The 19,510-nt window shown below is 41.3% G+C and overlaps 1 protein-coding gene and 1 pseudogene across 3 annotated transcripts in view; one reads left to right on the forward strand and one right to left on the reverse strand.

The window, feature by feature from the left end:
• The window catches only part of Rnf8 (ring finger protein 8), a 44,062-nt gene extending 25,801 nt beyond the window's left edge, over positions 1 to 18,261 (reverse strand). For 2 of the 3 annotated variants that reach the window (XM_076860188.1, XM_076860186.1), the window contains exons 1-2: positions 17,536 to 17,762; positions 8,865 to 8,993 (exon numbers count right to left, since the gene is read on the reverse strand). In XM_076860188.1, coding sequence (XP_076716303.1) covers positions 8,865 to 8,993; positions 17,536 to 17,646 — 240 coding nt within the window. In that variant the 5' untranslated portion in view covers positions 17,647 to 17,762. Of the gene's footprint in view, positions 1 to 8,864; positions 8,994 to 17,535; positions 17,763 to 18,234 lie in introns of those variants that run through there. The other variant, XM_076860187.1, reaches the window with a different exon arrangement.
• On the forward strand, positions 14,206 to 15,136 carry LOC143402619 (ribose-phosphate pyrophosphokinase 1 pseudogene; annotated as a pseudogene).
• Positions 18,262 to 19,510: the final 1,249 nt, after the last annotated feature.

Genomic DNA, 19,510 nt, shown 5'->3' on the forward strand with positions numbered 1-19,510 from the left:
ACCAAGGTATATATGCCCAGACCTTTATTTTATTTTTTATTTTGAGACAGTGTCTCACTAAGTTGCTGAAGCTGGCCTCAAACTTGCAATCCTCCTATCTTAGACTCCCAAGACGCTGGAATTACAGATGTGTATCACCATGCCCATCTGAAAACTTTTAGCAGCTGACTATAGAAAGAATAACCCGAGGGCACAAACAGGTGTGTTACATGGCACAGCCTATAAACGCAAAGGAATATCACATGAAGCTGGGGTGTTAAATGGAAATGATAGGTCCTAGCTAAGGGATGCTAAACCGAAATGATAGGTCCACAAAAAGATCTGAAACAAACGTAGGCTTTAGAGTTAAACAGATATTGGTAGTCATTTTAACCCATATCAAGGACTTGACTTTAGGGGAGAGGCCAAAGATGAAACTCACTTCTGAATTGAGTCTAAGACTTATGTTGTTGGGGCTGGGGATGTGGCTCAAGCGGTAGCATGCTCGCCTGGCATGCGTGCGGCCCGGGTTCGATCCTCAGCACCACATACAAACAAAGATGTTGTGTCTGCCGAAAACTAAGAAATAAATAAATATTAAAAAAAAAAAAAAAAAAAGACTTATGTTGGGGTTTGGGGATGTGACTCAGTGGTAGAGTGCTTGCCTAGCATGTCCAAGGTTCTGGGTTAGATCACCAGCATAGGAGAAGAAAAATTTATCTTTATACTAGCAACTACAGCTGCTTACTTTTCAGCCAGAAAAAACTCCCTGGTCAACCTGAATATGACAGAGGGCTTCACCACAAGGCACAGAGGATGAATGGGGAATAGAGATTGGATCTTAGCCATGGTTTGGTATTAGGCCTCTATTTCTGGCTTTTTCTATAGTATTTGGCTTGAGCAGAATATATGTGTGTGTGAATGAATGAATGAATGAATGAATAAATAGATAGATAGATAAATAAATGCTAGTCAACCCACTTCCTTGGGCCTAACATGGCTCACCTGGCAACCTTCCCCCATTCTTCTACTCAGCCTAGGGGAATGATCAGTCCTGCTGACTCTGCATCAACACATAGGGAAACAACAAAGGATGGGGATGGAGCCAGAACAATCCATTTGAGAACAATTTTAGAACATAACCGTTGATTTTACATTACACGTAGGAAAAAGGTCTCTGGCAAAGTAACGTGATATAGGAGGCCACCTGATGCCTGTATACAGAAATTTAAGAAAAGTCTTAAAAAGTATCATAAATAGGCTATAGAAGCTCCAGGCTAGAAGGAACAAGCAACCTTTAAGAAACTGAAGCAAACATTTGAGTTGTCTTGTAGCCCACCACTGGATTCTCTGCATTAACCCGTCTCCTACAGGGTTCTTTTGGCCTGCAAAATAAGTTCTCAAAAATTTCCCAGTACATTTTATCCTTGGATCCCTCTGTTTAACCATTCATCACTTCTTGGTGACACCTAGTGGTATAATTTGAACCACAGCTCTGAATCAGGTCTGTTCCAAAGTTTTTTCATCATTACAAAATGATGAAAAAACTATGACTGGATTAGGACAGTCAAGCCTTGCCCAGGAATATGGTCACAAATACAGTGGTTTAAATAAATCATGCTTTGTTCAAGGATTTTCTAATGTTGGTTTTCATAGTCACCAGCTTGGACAAGGTCCAGCATCAGCAAAATTATAACCAGAGGAAAAACCTGTCTGAAGTCTTTCAGCCACCCTGCAGTCTCCAAGCCATCAATGGCAAAAAAAGATGGGATAGGGCACACCCCCCAGACTTGTTACTTCACCCAAAGCTCAATCTCTATCCAGCTACTTTTAAACAATTGTAAAAAACAGTGAAAACCCAAAGCTCCAAGGCAATATTTTCTTGGAGTTTTCTAGATGAGTTTGGCATCTTTCATTTAGCATAATGGCTCTGAGATTTCTCTATGCTGCTGCATTATCAGAGGAATTTAGTTTTTTATTGCTGAGTAGTATTGAGTGTATGAGTAACTAGAATTCAGCCATTCCCAAGTTGTTTTTCCAGTTTTTGATGATTATGAATAAAACCACCTTAACATTCATGTACAAGTTGCTATGAGAGGATAAATTTTTATTAATCTCGGGTAAATATTTTAGAAATAGGAAACTAGATAAATGTACTGCTTAACTCTTTAAAAAAAAAAAATCACCAAAGTGTTTTTTGGTTTGTTTTATTTTTAGGTTGAAGATGGAACCCGGGGGTGCTTTATCACGGAGTTACATCCCCCCAATTTTTATTTTTTTCTTTGGAGACGGGGTCTCACTCAGTTACATAGGGCCTCACTAATTTGCAGAGGCTGGCCTCAAACTTGCAATCCTCCTTTCTCAGCTTCCTGAGTCACTGGGATTACAGGTGTGTGTCACCACAGCCCGCCATCAGTGTTTTTCAAAGTGGAGCTACTATTTTATATTCCTACTTGCAACACTGAGGAAGAAAGCGTATAAGAGTTCCAGTTACTCAGCATGCTCGCCAGAACTTGATACTGAGTTTTATTTTAGAAATCCTAAACAGAGTGTATTGGTCAATATTTGTGAAGTCATTTTTAGCTGGGGATGTAATTCAGTGATAGAGCACTTGCCTAGCATGCATGAGGCTCTGAGTTCAAACCCCAGTATTCCAAAAAAATTCAAATGAATAATTAAATAAATAAGTCTTTAATAAAAGCACAACATACAGGCGTAAAAGTGCACAAATCATAAATGTACAACTAAATAACTAATTACAGAGTAAATATATCTTTTATAACAACCATGAAATAAAAAAAAATTATAGGCATTCCAGAGACATCCAGCCTCCAAAACCATTTACTATCCAGAACTCTATGTCTGGATCAGTCTAGATCCATTTGCAGGCAAGGAAATGGAAGAAAGGTTTCCTGTGGGAAGACTTCCTGTCCCAAAGGAAGTGAATCACAAGAAGAGACCAACACTATTCTCCCTGAATCCACTGGGCAGCAATGAATTCTACTTCCCAAGTACCAGTTAGCTCCACTTTTCTTTTTCTTTTTTTCACCTTTTTTCTTTTGAGACAGGGTCTCGATAAGTTGCTGAGGTGGCTTTGAACTTGTGATCCTCCTGCCTCAGCCTCCTCCTAGCAGCTGGGATTACATGTGAGTACCTGTGCCAAGCCACCTCCACTCTTCTTAATTGTAACATCTCCATCTGTTTTGCAAACAGTATATGGGTACTGATGAGGTCATGGTATCCTAAATGGGATTTTTTTTTCTGTTTAAATCATCGAGTATAAGAAGAAACTAAGGGCTGGGGATGTGGCTCAAGCGGTATCGCGCTCGCCCGGTATGCTCGGGGCCCTGGGTTCGATCCTCAGCACCACATAACAATAAAATAAAGATGTTGTGTCCACTGAAAACTAATATTAAAAAATTCTCTCTTTCTCTCTCTGTCTTTAAAAAAAAAAAAGAAGAAGAAGACGACAACGATGACGACAACGAAACTAAGCCTGACGTAATGGCACACACCTGTAATCCCAGTGGCTCAAGAGGATGAGACAGGAGGATCACGGGTCCAAAGCCAGCCTCAACAACAGCGAGGCACTAAGCAACTCAGTGAGAACCTGTCTCTAAATAAAATACAAAATAGGCATGGGGGTGTTGCTCAGTGGTTGAGTGCCCCTGAGTTCAATCCCCGGTACTCCCCCCAACTAAAATAAAGAAGGAACTATAGGAGTCTGAGCCTTGATTTAAAATTCACAGTGGAGGGCTGGCAATGTGGCTCAGTGGTAGAGCACTAGTTACTTGCCTATAATGTGTAAAACCCTGGGTTCCATCCCCAGCATTGTTAAAAAAAAAAAAGAGAGAATTTACAGTGAACAAAAAGGTATCATCAAACCAGTTTTTAATCATTCTGACTCAAGTAAAAATGCATAGTATTTCACACTGTGAACCCGCGTAGTGAACAGGCCTGGTTCACTACTACAATTTCTTTCTCAACTCAAACTCCTACTGTGCTCACACAATGGGTCCACTCCTGCCTTTCCACTCACTCAGCTCTCGACTGCTTCTTGCAGAGGCTGGGAGTCTCTCCCTCAACACACGCCTTTTTTTTCATATAGATGCAATAAGCCTAGCAGCTTATGTTCATCAATTGTCTATGATCTATGCATTTTTCCATGCACTCTTTTGATGTATAGAAGTCTGAAATTCACTGTTTCCTATGTTAAGTGACCGAGATGCTGCCATAAGACCCAGGACACTGATGAATGGTGTTATTTAGACTTTCAACATGCTCCTTGGCAAGGTACCTCTGACGGGGTTATATTTTATTTCCATGTTCTAAGAAGGTGTTAGTACCATTTCTCAATGTCGTTCTTTAGACAGATTGGATCGACTCATTTTCCTTGTGTCTTCAGTGTGGCTTTCTTCCTCAGTGTTGCAGGTTGAACAAATGCTACCCACAGTATCAGACTGTCTCACTGACTGACACTCATGGACATGCGATCACATTAGAAGGAGCAAGCACAAACTGTAACTTATTTACCAAATTTCCTTCTATTTGTAGCCTCACCTGCATTAGAGAAAGAAAAGCAATAATTTTACAGGCATTTTGAGTTGTTTCTTTGGATTCTTTTTGTTTGACCTGGTAAGGGGGGGGTGGGGTAAGGTTTACTCTTTTCAAACAAATGCCATGTGAAAAAAAATCTAAAACACTGGCATCTTAGTAGGAATATGAAAATTAAACTTTTTCCAAAAATTAGGTTGGAAAAATTTATTTACAAAATAATAATGATAAAAGGTAGAGTACTCTTTTTTGGCAGTTTTGATAAGCAAGGTCCTTGCTCCTAATGAAATGGATAAATAAAATTAGATAATACTATGATTAAAAAGCATGCCAGCTTTGCCTAGTTTTGAACATTACATAATTTTGAACATTTAATGTTTAAAATGGAAAAAAGATATATATAGATTATGTATGTATAATACAATATAGTATTTTGTGTGTCTGGCTTCACAAAAGAAGCCACATACACACACACACACACACACACACACATACATTTACTCTCTTACTCAATATTATGCTTGTGAGATACATTCATATTGTTGGATAGTGTAGTCATGCATTCATGTTTACTACAGTATAATGTTTCATTGTAAGATATAAGACTACTCCACAGTTTGTTTATCCATTTTGTTGATGGACATTCCAGTTGTTTCTGGAGAGAGAAAATACTGTGTCATGAGCTAAATATGTTTAAATTTAATAAGTAATGTCAAATACTTTTCCAAAGTAGTTGTATCAATTTATTCCCATCAAATATAAAAGAACTCTATTTGTCCCATATCCTTGCCAGAACCTGGCACTACCAGTTTAATTTTAGCCATTCTGGTGAATGTGCAGTGTATTCCATTGTAGCTTTGATTTCCCTGAACACTAATGAAGCTGAATAACTTTTCATGAATATCAAACATTTGGAACATTCTTTTGTGAAGTGCCTGTCTTTTCCATTTTGCCTTTTTTTTTTTAATAGATTTGGAGTTCTGTCAGTTATATAGCAAACATTCTACTGAGTCTGCCTTTCATTCATCTCACAGTATCTTTTGAAGTTCTAAATTTTGTAATACTGCCATCAGTTTTCTTGTTTGTTTTTTTTTTTTGTGTTTGTTTTGCTATACTGGGCTAATCCCCAGAACCACACAAAATAAAAAATAATTTAAAAAGAGACTTGACAAATGACTTCAAAAATAACCACAACAATAATATCTTGCAGCAGAAATTCAAATCTCTCATCAGCAAAAGACAACTGCAATACTATTGTGCCAGAAAAAAGCCCGAAGGAAAGGGAGCATCTGTCAAGCCAAATAAGTAAGTAAACAAATGAGGGAAGGGGTTTACTTATAAAAATTGTTCCTAGGTAGGCACAGTGGTGCAAGCCTGTAATGCCAGCTACTTGAGAGAAAAAGGGAGGAGGACCACAAGCCTGGGCAACTTAATGAAACCTTGTTTCAAAATAAAAAATAAAAAGGGCTGGAGTTGTAGCTCAGTAGTAGAGTTCCCTGGGTTTGATTCCCCAGTACCACGCTCCCCAACTCCACCAAAAACAAAAACAAAAAACCCTTGTCATAGCTTTTCCCAAAAACCAGTCACCTCATAAACAGAATCAAAATTAAGAGGTTTATGCCAGGCAAGGTGGCACATGCCTGTAATCACAGCAGCTCAGGAGGCTGACACAGCAGGACTGCAGGTTCAAGGCCAGCCTCAACAACTTAGTGAGACCCTGGGGATGATGTGGCTCAGTTATTAAGTGTCCCTAGGTTCAATCCCTGGAACCAAAAAACAACAAAAAAGACCCAACTAAACTAAGAGGTTTAAACCAATTGTACGGAAAAGGTTTGGAAGAATGAGGAACCTATCTTTCCTCCAAATTAGCCAACTGAGACATGAAGAGTCACAATGATAATCATGACAGCCTTACAAGAAAGGGTACGAAGAAACACTGGAGTGCAACCCTAGAGCTAACACAGGCTGCTTCTATCATCCCTGTGGCTGTCATTCCAGGAGCACTACATGAGTCAGCTGGTAGCTTCCCAACCTATCAAAGTCTGCTAATCCCATACATGGATCACATCCATGTGGCTCATAACCAAAGATAACAGCAGCAGAGAATTCACCTCTATTGCACTAATTCATTTCTTGAATGGCCAACTCTGATGAAGAAAACATCCTTCCTAACGATTAATTTTTATTTATGTATTTATTTATTTGAGGATGTCTCACTATGTTGCCCAGGCTGGTTTCAAACTCCCAGGTTCAAACAGTCCTCCTGGCTCATCCTCCCAAGTGCTGGGATTACAGGCACATGCCACTATTCCTGGCTCCTAAGGTACTTCAAAATAAACTATTAGAGGCTTTAAAAACCTTAGCAGGGCATGGTGGCTCATGCCCGTAATCCCAGCAGTTTGGGAGGCTGAGGCAGAAGGATCAGGAGCTTAAAGACAGCCTCAGCAACTTAGCAAGGCTCTAAGCAACTCAGCAAGGCCCTCTCTCTAGGGATTGGGGTTGTGGCTCAGCTGTAGAGCGCTCGCCTAGCACATGTGAGGCCCTGGGTTCAATCCTCAGCACCACATAAAAATAAATAAATAAAAGTATTGTGTCCAACTACAACTAAAAAAAAAATAATAAGACTCTGGGGATGTGACTCAGTGGTTAAGCGCCCCTGGGTTCAATCCCTGGTACCAAGAAAGAAAGAAAGAAAAAAACTTACAGCTTAGATATGCATAATTTTCAATTTTTTAAAATCATGAAACTATCACAGCAAACTGTTTACGTCCTCTATTGGTATTTATCAACAGGGCACTGTAGAGAATCTTAATTTGAGTTTAAGTAATGGCTCATTCACTAACTCACCAGTTATTCGCTCATTCACCAGTTTGGGAGGACAGTGTATCTCTGAGGTTCAGGTGTATCTGTGTCCACAGAAAGGGTTAAACTAGATAATTTCAGTACCAATTTCTATTCTGTTTATTGTACCTTACAAATAATATTGAAACAATTCATTTAGCTTTTAAATTAGCTCCTTCAATGCAGTGCTAACTCAAATTAATTCTAGACCAGAAATATACTTTCTCCAACAGCTTACATCTAGTAGATTTATGCATGCAAAATGAGTCTGCTGGGCAGGCTTGTGGGATATCCTTCCTTCTAATGGGTACCTTTAAAATCCTTCCAATCAGAGTAGTGAAGCAGTATAAAATGATATCTAAAGATATTTCATACTTCTTAAATTTAATTGTTCATATTAGAATTTCTCTCCCTTCACAGTCTTTCATTATATTCATGGGTACTAGTGTATCTGCCTATCTGCACTTTAGGTAAGTCTTTTTTTGGAGAGGATTGGGGAGGCAACAGTGTCTTGCTATGGTATCCAGACTGGTCTTGAACTTGCACTCCTACTGATTCAGTCTCCTGAGTAGCTGGGTACTTCTTCATACTTCTTTCTTTCTCCCTTGTTTGTTTATTTGTGGTACTGGGGATTGAACATAAGGGCACTCTACTACTGAGTTACATCCCCAGGACTTTTAATTTTTTAAAAAAGTCTGAGACAGGGTTTCATTAAGTTGTCTAGGATGGCCTTGAACTTGTCATCCTGCTACATCAGCCTCCAAAATCTCTGGGTTATAGGCATGTACCACCACATCAGACTAGCAAGGTACTTAATTGCTGGGTTTTATATACTATTTCCCCTCCTTTGGGCCTTTTTGAAGTTATATATGACCTAACCTGGTATTTTTCATTCAACTGTACCATGTATATTGACCACTAGAGCAGTGGTTTTCAAATTTGTTTAAAGCAGAACAACTATTTTTTCCCCAAAGGAAATCTTCCACAGAACACTAATATATAAAACAGTTAGGAAAAAAAAAAAGGAGGAGAACTGGGATGTACATCAGAGGAGCATTTGCCTAGCACATGCAAGGCCCTAATTCAATCTCCAATGCCAAAAATAGAGAGAGAGAAATAGATGAGGGAGGGAATTGCTCTGATTTAAAGGAGTGAGGAAGGGAAGAAGCTAAGTGCTGTCAGCTCACTTTCTTTCTCCTCTCCTGTCCCCTGAGCTATAGATACACTACAGAAATTTCAGCAGATTCCCAGGATCTCTAGACCTCTGCATCTCAAAAGAGTCAATTCCTCCAGTAACTTAGCCTAGTTTTTGGAATAAGACCTACATCCCCAATTCAGATGTTTCCTTCATGGTAACAAATTTCAACTCAAGCATTAGAAATTATCTTGGCATAATCAAAATTATAGCAAAAAAAAAAAAAAAAAGAAATTTTTAAAAATAAATTTAAAAATAAGTAAAAGCAATTAGGTGAATCTGTGAATTCCTGTACCTTGTTGTCCATAATTGTCCATTGACCCTCAGGATTCTGCTTCAAAACACAGTGGTTACGAGAAATCATCAGAGGGCAAATTTTTGATACCAGTTGGTATGTGACACCAAATCCTCGGCCTATAGTCACCTGGGAAAACAACAAGAGAGATAATCAGTCATTGTGCTGAAAAGGGAGGTCCTTTATATCTTATCAACCAACAGTGTACACAAGCCCCAGTTTGAGAAACTAGATTCCTGTGGAATCCAAACAGTTCATTTGCTATCTCCTCTTCAGCTGCCAAGGGAGCCACCAAGTAGAAAGTCAAGAAATTGTGACAAGAAAAAGCTGAAGGAAGTTAAGACCCTGAAAGGTTATCTGGTTCAGGAAGCCATAACATGGAAGAATTCTTTCTACACAAGTCCATCAACTCTTCTTGAACACTCCTTTATATAAGTCAGGCCTTAGGATTTTTTAATGGCTATAACTTGGATCTTTCTCTCTACAAATTCCATTTATTGGCCCTGGTTCTGCACTGGGGACCATCAGAAAATCTCTAATCCTCCCTTCCAAATCATCTATAAAATGTCTACTGAGACTTCTCTCTCCCTGGCTGTGTTCCCAATTACTTCAACCTAATTCCCAGGGGATGGGTTTGAATCTGTCCCTAATGGGTCTGTGAAAGGACTCCTGGTTTGTCTTTATTCCTGGATACTGTATTAAGAAAATTAAACTTAATTTTACTACACAGTCAAATTCAAGTTATCACTTTCCCAGTTCTAGATATTATTAGCATAGAATGTAAATTGCATTTGCTTCCACAGTAGATACAGTACTCTGCCCATGTAATCTCAGACTTAGAAATGATTATATTTCTTGGTCTCCCCTCCCCCAAGAATTGTTATGCTAAGTCATGTCTCTTCCATTCTATACTTGACTAGTTGGGAAAATCTGGATTCAAGTGTAGGACCTTACATTGATTTCTATTAAATTTCATCTTGTTAGTCTAGGCTATCACACCAGTTTGTCAAGACTTTTCTGAATTTTTAATCGGCCATCTGATCAGACATATTCAATATACCTTCTAGATTCAGTCTCTCACCAAATTAACATGGCAGTTCATTCTGTACCTTCACTCAAGACACAGATAAAAAATACTGAAATTGGGGGACTGGGGTTGTGGATTAGCAGGAGAGCGCTCGCCTAGCACATGGGGCCCTGGGTTCAATCCTCCGCACCACATAAAAAATAAATAAAATAAAGGTATTGTGTCCAACTACACTAAAAAATAAATATTTTTTAAAAAATATTGAAATGGGAAGTAGCCAAAAACAAAGCTCTCAGGGAAAGCCTAGCAAACATTCTCCCACACAACCTAGGTATACTTTCAATCAATTAAAATTCAACCAAAAGTCTTTGCACTGAGTCAACATCCTCCATCTTAGCCATAAGGAAAGTGTTGAGTGCCTCTGGCAAAGATTGAAAAGAAGCCCAAATTCACATCTATCATATTTTCTGATGGACTTGTCAAGTTCATAATAACCCTGTAAAGGAAGGAAATGAAATTCCTCTTAGATCCAGATCTTTCCTGCTTATTATTTTCAGTGCACAAGTGCTCTCTTTAATGACCCCTTCCAAAACCTTAACTGGAAATATTAAAGTTTTAAAGTTTGTGGTTTTCTAGCCAAGCACGGTGTGCATGCCTATAATCCCAGTGACTAGGAAGGCTGAGGCAGGAGGCTCACAAGTCTCTACAATTTAGCAAGATCCTTTTCCAAAATAAAAAATAATGTTTGAAAAGGGTGGGGATGTAGTTCAGTGGAAGAACACCCTGGGCTCAATCCCCAGAAACATACACACACATATATAGAAAGTCTGTGGTGTTCTAAGACCTACCCTCTTTGCTCTTCCTGAAAATCTTTCAGAATCATCCTTGTCTTCAGTTCCTTAAAGATTAATGAAGCCAGGTATGGCATTGCACCCTGGTAATCCCAGCCACTCAGGAGGCTAAGGCAGCAGAATTTCAAGTTCAAGGCCAGCCTCAGCAACTTAGTGAGAATTTTATAAAGGGCTCAAAGAATAAAATTGAATTAAAATGAAATTTTAAAAAGGGCTCAAAGATGTAGTTCAGTGGTACAGCACCCCTGGGAGGAGGGGGTGGGGGGAAGGAAAAATAAAAGTCTACCTTGACTGTCTCTGACCTAATCTAGTCACTCCTCCCAAATTCTCATTTCAGTAATTGACAATGTCATCCAACCAAATGCTCAGCCTAAAATCTAGAAGTCATTTTTGATTCATCTATTCCTCATCTCCACATTTTAAACATTAGCAATCTGCTGGGCACACTTGTTAATTCCAGCATTTTGGGAGGCTGAGGCAGGAGGATCCCAAGTTCATAGCCAGCCTCAGCAACTTGGCGAGGCCCTAAGCAACTCAGTAAAACCCTGTCTCTAAATAAAATACAAAAAAAGGGCTGAGGATGTGGCTCAGTGGTTGAGTGCCCCTGGGTTCAATCCCTAGTACCAAAAATAAATAAATAAACAATAAAACATCAGTAATTCTACTGGCCGTAATTCATAATCTATTCACTTCTACCTCTCCAGACACTATCTGAGTCCAAATGTCCTGGCCACCTGCTGTTTCTGCTCCTACTCTAGCTCCCCTAAATTGTATTTTTCATGTAGCATCAGTGGTGATGTAAAAATTTTAAATCAGATCATTTCTCTTTCTTTAAAATCCTTCTACCATCCAAACTTCTTTCCATGGACTATAAGGCCCTGAATGTCCTGACCTCCTCTTTAGTCTCTGACTCATACTGGGCTGCCAACACTAGCTTGCTTCTTCAGCCACTTGAGCCTTCTTTTTGTTCCTTAACCTCCTCCAAGTTCCAGCTTACTGGAAGGCTTTTTTTTTTTTTTTTTTAAACTTGTCCCCTCTGCTTAAAACACTCTTTTCTTAAGATACTCTTTTCTAAAAAAAAAAAAAAAAAAAAGACACTCTTTTCTCAGACTTTTGCATAGGCTACTTTTCTCATCTTTTTCAAGTTTCAACTCCTCAGAGGCCTACACTGATTACCCTTATCTAATGTTGCTGTCTACACTCCTCCGCATGCACTTATCACGATTAAATTATCTTGCTTGTTTCACCTCCCCCTCCGCATTTCCTAGAACATAAATTTCATGAGCAGGGACTTTATCTTTTTTTTAACACAGTATTCCTATACTGGACATGGTGTTCAGCAAATATTTCTAAATGAATAGAAGGACAAAGAGATCTTGCCTATGGATCATTCCAGATTCTAGAATGGACATTTTTTAGGTCAGAAGTTGGAAGCTAAATTATTACACTGGAAAATATGGAGCACCAGCTAGGAACTCTTAAAATCAGACTTGTTTCCCTTTAAAACATTGTGGTGGCCATCTCTACCAAAACTCTTTTGTCCAAAGCTTTTGACAGTTTAACATTTAATTACAGAAGTTCCTCTGAAGGCTGGGGCATAGCTCAATGGTAGAGCCCTAGATAAGCATGCAAGAGGCGCTAGGTTTGGTCCCATCATAGTTGGGAGAGGAAAGTGTATAAAGATTACCTGTCATTCATATTCAGTATGAATTTCCATCCTGATAGCTTTTTTTTCATTTTTCTTTTTGGAACTGGGGTGCTTTACCACAGTACTATATCACCAGGCCTTTTTATTTTTGATTTTGAGACAGGGTCTCCCTAAGTTGCTCAGGAATGCACTCAATTGCTGAGGCTGGCCTGGAACTTGTGATCCTCCTGCCTCAGTCACCAGAGTTGCTGAGATTATAGGCCTGCACCCACCACACCCAGCTTTGATAGTTTTTTTGGTTTTTTTTCTTCCCCCAAAGAGAGGAAATAAAAATTTCCACTTGCCATTTTAATACTTGGGGGGGAAACAGCCTGATTGCCACCAGGGAAAATAGTACAGAAAAAACAAAGGAGTGCCTTTTTCTGAATTGCCTCCTACAGACTGCAAATCCAGAAAAAGATTTTTTTCACATCCTTTCACTCTTTCATCCAAGAGTTTACCTTAGCATTCTGATATTTCACCTATACTACAGTTAAAAGAGTACAGCTGTGCTCATTTGGAAATCCATGTACAACAGTTTTGCAAGTCTTTGAGCATGTTGACATTATTGATCTAGAAGTTCATCTTGACCATGTCCACTTTCACTAATGCTACCCTTTCCACCTGGGCACAACTCCTGCTGTTTTCCAGATGACCAGAAAATACTCTAGAACCATCCTTTCCCTTTTTCAACCCTCTTAGGGCAGAAAGCTTTAAGAAAACCAGATATGAGAGAAGAAAACAAGAAAAAAAGATATTATGGCTTTAGGGTTGATAGTTATAGGACCTAAGAACTAGTCAATTTGCAATAAAACATTTGTTTTTACACCAAACTCGGAACAGGTATTAAAAAGTTTAAAATACCATGACCAACAGATAATTTTACTATAGTATTCCCTTCAACAAAATGAGGGAAGCCATGTTTTATTATTTCATCTGCAAAATCTGAAACTTTGAAAGGAACTGGAAAGGTGGGGAACTGACTGCTGTTATAATTAAATGATATCACCACACCTCTTAAAAATCTGTGCAAACCAACTAGTGGTTTAAGAACCATTACTGTAAGACTTCATCTTGGCTTTAATTCAGACTCTCTTCACACACACTATAGGCTAAGCTCTAACTACTGTCTAAGACCTGACCTTGCAGACAACCAGGCCTGGCAAGCTTCTACACACAGGCTATCAGGCAAGCCATAATGTCCCCAGTATGTTTTTTCCATTCACTTGGTTTGTATTGGTCTCTCCCCACAGAGGTGGGCCTACACAAATCTATCAAATAGGTTAGAACATATCTAGAAGTGCTTTATGGACTTGGGTTTTTTGTTTTGGGCAGAGGGGATTAAACACAGGGATGTTTTACCACTGAACTACATTCCCAGCCATTTTTTATTTTTAGACAGGGGTCTCACTAAATTGCTTAGGGCCTGGTTAAATTGCTGAGGCAGGCCTTGAACCTGCAATCTTCCTGCCTCAGCCTCCCAAATTGCTGGGATTACAAACATAATCCCATGCCCAGCTTTATAGACTCCTTGTCTTACATCATTATTTTCCCTTATCCTCCCTTCTCCCACAAAATCCAGGACTACCTCCCAAGCTATTCAGGAGAAATTAATGAAGTAATTCATTGATCTGATCTAAAAGAAGAAGTTAACACTTGAAAATGGCGCAGTAGCAAAGGTTAGCGGTTAATATTAAGTCTCTGAGTCGATTTCAGTTCAGAACCCTGCAGCAGCAGTGATCGCTGAGTGAAGAACACCTAGGGTAACTGCCCAAGATGCCAAATATCAAAATCTTCAGTGGCAGCTCCCATCAGGACTTACACCAGAAAACTGCTAACCACCTGGGCCTACAGCTAGGCAAGGTGCAACCAAGAAATTCAGCAACCAGGAGACCCGTGTGGAAACGGTGAAAGTGTACATGGAGATAATGTCTACATCATTCATAGTGGCTGTGGTAAAATCAACAATCTAATGGAGCTTTTGATCATGATTAATGCCTGCAAGATCACTTTAGCCAGCTGGATTGCTACAATCATTCCACGCTTCCCAGATGCCCAGCAGGATAAAGATAAGAACCGGGTTCCAATCTTAGCCAAGCTTGTTAAAAATACGCTGTCTGTAGCTGGTGCAGATCATATTATCACCATGGATCTTGCTTCCTAAAATCAGGGCTTTTTTGATATCCTAGCAGACATCAGAGCCAGCTGTCCTGAAGTGGAGTAGGGGGAATATCTCAGAGTGGAGGAACTGCACTATTGTGTCACCTGATGCTGGTGGAACCAAGAGTGACCTCCATTGCAGACCAGTTGAATGTGGACTTTGCCTTGTTTCACAAGGAATGGAAGAAGGCCACTGAAGTGGACCACATGGTGTTAGTGGGAGATGTGAAAGATCAGGTGGCTATCCTTGTAGATGACATGGCTGTCACATGTGGTACCATCTGCCATGCAGCTGACAAACTTATCTCAGCTGGAGCCACCAGAGTTCATGCTATCTTGACTCATTAAATCTTTTCTGGGCCAGGCATTTCTTGCATCAGTAATATATGTTTTGAAGTAGTAGTGGTCAACGATACCATACCTCAGGAGGACAAGATGAAGCTCCAAAATACAGGTGAATGACATCTCTGTGATCCTTGCAGAAGCCATCAGGAGAACTCATAATGGGGAATCTGTTTCCTACCTGTTCAGCCATGTTCCTTTATAACAGAATAACTTGAGGCTTTTTAAAAAATAAAATCAACCCACTCCTTCTTTCCCTTGGTATTTGATGACAAATTCAGAAGACCCAGCTTGCTCCTTATAGCCCTTCTACATCCCATATCATGTAATTGAGAGTTTATTGGAAATTGGGGAAAGACAGGTTGATATTAACTGTTGGGATTTCTTAACTGCATTGTCTCATCCTGGCTTCCTTAATGATTTTGTGAACCTTACAGCTCTAACTAGAGTTCAGTTGCTGCCAGATTTCAGACTTCTAAGGATGTTGAATAAAGCTGTTTGAATGGTTGGGGACTTTCAGACTCTGCTTGTGAATGCTTTGGAGATTTTTCCTTGTCAGAACAACTAGTAACAAAGCAGCCCATGTGTGACAAGTTCTCTAAGATCTAAACTAAATTAACAACAAGAGCCCTGGGCTTTCCATAGACCTATTTCCATAGCTGAGCAAGCACCCTTTAAGGCAGAAGCAGGCAGCTCAACCTGAAAACAACAAAAAAACCCGCAAACAATGGTTGGGTGGGATCACCATGGGGGAGAGGGTAGCACAGTGCAGCCAATATTTCTAGGGAGGAAGAAGCCTGATTCATTGCCATCTGCTTGACCACATAGCATGTAGTCCCTTTGTGCCAATTCCTTTCTATGGCTTTACCTTCAGCCATCTTGACCTTTTTCTGGCCAAATATACTCCTGGGTCCAAATAATCATTGTACCATAGTCTTCTTAACACAAATTTGCTTCCTGCTGTGTAACTGCTAACATTCACATTAAATAATCTGCTGTAGCTTAACCTTCCTACTTCCATTGTGGTCGTGAGTTTTAGGTGGTCTTCCCTCCTGGAATTTGTTTGGCCTCTCAAATGACCTGACATTTCTGTTAAAAGTTTGATGTTATTGTCTCTTGTAGAGGAAACTAATAAAGTGTCTGTGTGTGAAGAAAAAAAAAAAAGGAATAAGCTAACACTTGATTATTAAAGTGCCATACCGGTTGTGTGTGTGTGTAGTACATCTACAGGACCAGATCAAGTAATGTATATAAATTATACACAAAGTAACCCTTCATAATCTCTTAATTTAGCAACATTTAAGGCTGGACCTGAATCCTTCCTTGACTTAAGGAACTAGTGCTTTAGACTATTGCTAAATAATTCACGTTTTGGCAATTAATTATTCAGCCCACACGGATACTGTCAGACTGCTTCACTGTATAAATTTTCTCATTCAAGCCATAAGCTCTTTGACTACAGAAGTCATCATCTGTCTCTAGTACACCAAACAACATAAGCACTAGATAAATATCTGGGAAACTACATTGAGACTAGATGGTTTATAAGAAAAACCTTAAAAAAATAATCTAGAAAGAAAGACCTAACTAAAACTAAATAATAATCAAGACTTGTTTAATTTACAACACTACCACTCAGTATTACTGCAAAGTGAACTTTTCATACAAATGATTTCCAAAACCCAAATGGCTCCTCATCACCAAGAGCTTGTTCCTGACCCAGTTCTTTCCAAGCTGTCTGCAATTCTCTCCCTACCACCCCACTTCTAGCGCCCTCTCCCCCACTGGTACCATGCCTCACCCTTCCTTTTTGTTTTTATTTTTAACATGCATTCATTATTCTTTGTTCATCTGCATTTATCAAACAGTGTCAGCAACCTCTGGAGAGAACTCTGAATCCCCATCCTGACCCATCTCAGGGGGCGCCACTTGGAGGCACACAGACTCCCAGGCTAAACGTGACCCATCCCGAACAGCCGATCTTCCTCAAAGAGACGGAAAGAAAGAAGTCATTCTTACATGAGTACCTGAAGGATGACAAATCCTAATTCGCAGTCGGTTTCAAAATAAACTCGAGAAAGTCCACACCGCATCAGACCTCGGGCGGCGTTTCGGTCCGGGCCGGGCCGCCTTTGTGGCCGGCACCGCGGGCTCCGGGAGACCCCAACGGCGCGGCCCCGGCCTCTGCTCTGCCCGGCCCTGCTCCTCCACGCCGCGGTCGGCGTACACCAGCTCCGGCCGCCCTCCGGCCCAGCCGCCCTCCGGCCCAGCCGCCCTCCAGGGGCCATCTTCCCGCCTCGGCACCGCGGGCCTGGACCCGGTCCCCACGGCCCTCCGGGGCCCCGAAGGTCTCCCCCGAGTGGAACCCTTTCATCTTTCTCCCGCAACACCTCCCGCCTCAGACCCCTCCACCGCGCGCCCGCGATCGCGCTCACTACGCGGCCCAGGATCCCACCTCTTGCTGCTCCTCGCTCTCCCATCCCCCGGCTACCCCATTCATCGCAGCCACCCCGACGCCGCCGCTCCCGTCCCCGGCTCCCTTCCACCCCCAGCTCGCCCCAGCGGGACCCCATCGCTCCCCACAACAGGACCCCCTGCCCTCACCTCGCGTCCGTCCTCCAGCAGCAGCCACTCGGCGTTCATCCCCACCCGCCGCAAGCACCAGCTCCGGCCACCGGCGTGGTCTTCAGTGACCAAGGAAGCAGGCTCCCCCATAGCCCACTAGGCCCTGGGTGCCGCTCAGCAACGAGCGAAACTCTGGTCCCGATCCCGGTTCCAGCCGTCTCTCGGTTTCCTCGCCGGCGCCATACCTAAACAACAGACAGAAGCAATCGCTAGGAGATCGGGATCGATGGGAACTCTAGCTCGGGCTGCGGGCCTGGTGCACCCGGAGCCGGGAAGTCGGAGCGCCGCGCCTGCGCGTTGGGTGGCGCAGGTGCTAGTCCCAGCTGGGGCGGGCTGGCCCACAGCTGTGATTCTGGTGTCACAAATTCCTCACATCTCACCCCAATCTTACGCACCCGAACTGGAACCGCTCCTTATTTTTCCCCTTTTAAAGATTTTTTTTTTTTTTTTTGCTTTATGACCACATGGTGATGATGATAACCCTGTTACTTAAACTGTGGCCCGCGTTCCCTCACCCAGTATCTCAATTGCCTAATTTCCCATCCTCCTGCCTCTACCTCCCAAAGAGCTGGGATAAGCCGCCCCGACGCCGCCGCTCCCGTCCCCCGGCTCTCTTCCACCCCCAGGTCGCCCCAGCGGGACCCCATCGCTCCCCACAACAGGACCCCCTGCCTTCACCTCGCGTCCGTCCTCCGCGCCGGCGCCGGGCTTTTTTGAAATACCTGGTCAGCCAGTAAGCCCCACCCCCAACCCATTATGACCTACTTTTAAAATAACTTGAGATTTGAGATTTGTGGGGGGTGGAGAGTGATACTGGAGATTGAACCTGGGGCGCTTTACCACTGAACCACATCTCTAGCCTTTTTTTTTTTTTTTTTTTGAGACAGGATCTTGCTAAATGACTGAGGCTAGCCTTGAATTGGCCATCGTCCTGCCTCAGACACCCTAGTAGCTGGGTTTACAGGTGTGTTCCCACACACACTTGTGATACATTTTAGGTTGCTTATTCTTTTCCTAAATTTCATCCATTTTGCACGATCTCCTTTTGTTAGCGGATTTTAAAATTTTATTCTAGGCAAATCTACATAGACAGGAAGCACAGGTACCAGAGGCTAATTGAGGAAGTGAGTGTTGAATGCAAATGAGCTTGTGAAGTGGGTAGTAATAGAAATGTTCTAAAAGTATATTGTTATGATTGCACACCTGTACAAGTTTACTTCCAATGGGTGGATTTTGTGGTATGCACACTTCCAATGGGTGGATTTTGTGGTATGTAAACTATCCTCTATAAGCCATTAATTTTTTTTTAATTGCAATTTCAACTCCTTCCCTTGGATTCTCCAGTATAGGGTCATAGTTGCTACCTGTAGTAACTATTCTGATAGCTCAGTGCTGCCTTTTGCTTTTTCAGTTTTCCAATACCTGCTTAATAATTTAGTTATAGTAAGTTCTATCAGAAAAAAAGTGTACTAAATGAATAATAAAAAGTATAACAATCAAGGGCTAACATTTATTGAGCACTAACCAGAGACTAGTCCAAACCTCCTACCAACTTGATTTTAAGAGTTCTTCATGAACTATTTGATGATGGTGGTTACAATTATAACTCCTACTTTGGGGAGGATAAAAGAAGAGACATAGGGAGGTTTAGTAACACATTTGTGACTTTGAAAAGTAAAAAAGAAACAAATTTGTTGGTTTGAAAAGTAACAAATGGGGGAACTGGGGATGGAGCTGGGTGGTAGAGCTGAGCTAGCATGCCTGAGGCCCTCCCTGGTTTCCATCCTCAGTAACCCAGCACACCTGTGTTTAAAAAAAAAAAAAATGACGACTAGTCTGTTTCCAAAGCCTAATGTCCTAACTCTGGTTGCAAACCCAGCTTGGACTGATTCATCTTTGTGGCACTATAAGATCAAGAACTGCAGCCCCATATCTTCACAGAGGGCCAGGACAA

This window comes from Callospermophilus lateralis, chromosome 6 (assembly GCF_048772815.1).
Source record: "Callospermophilus lateralis isolate mCalLat2 chromosome 6, mCalLat2.hap1, whole genome shotgun sequence".
Lineage (NCBI taxonomy): Eukaryota > Metazoa > Chordata > Mammalia > Rodentia > Sciuridae > Callospermophilus > Callospermophilus lateralis.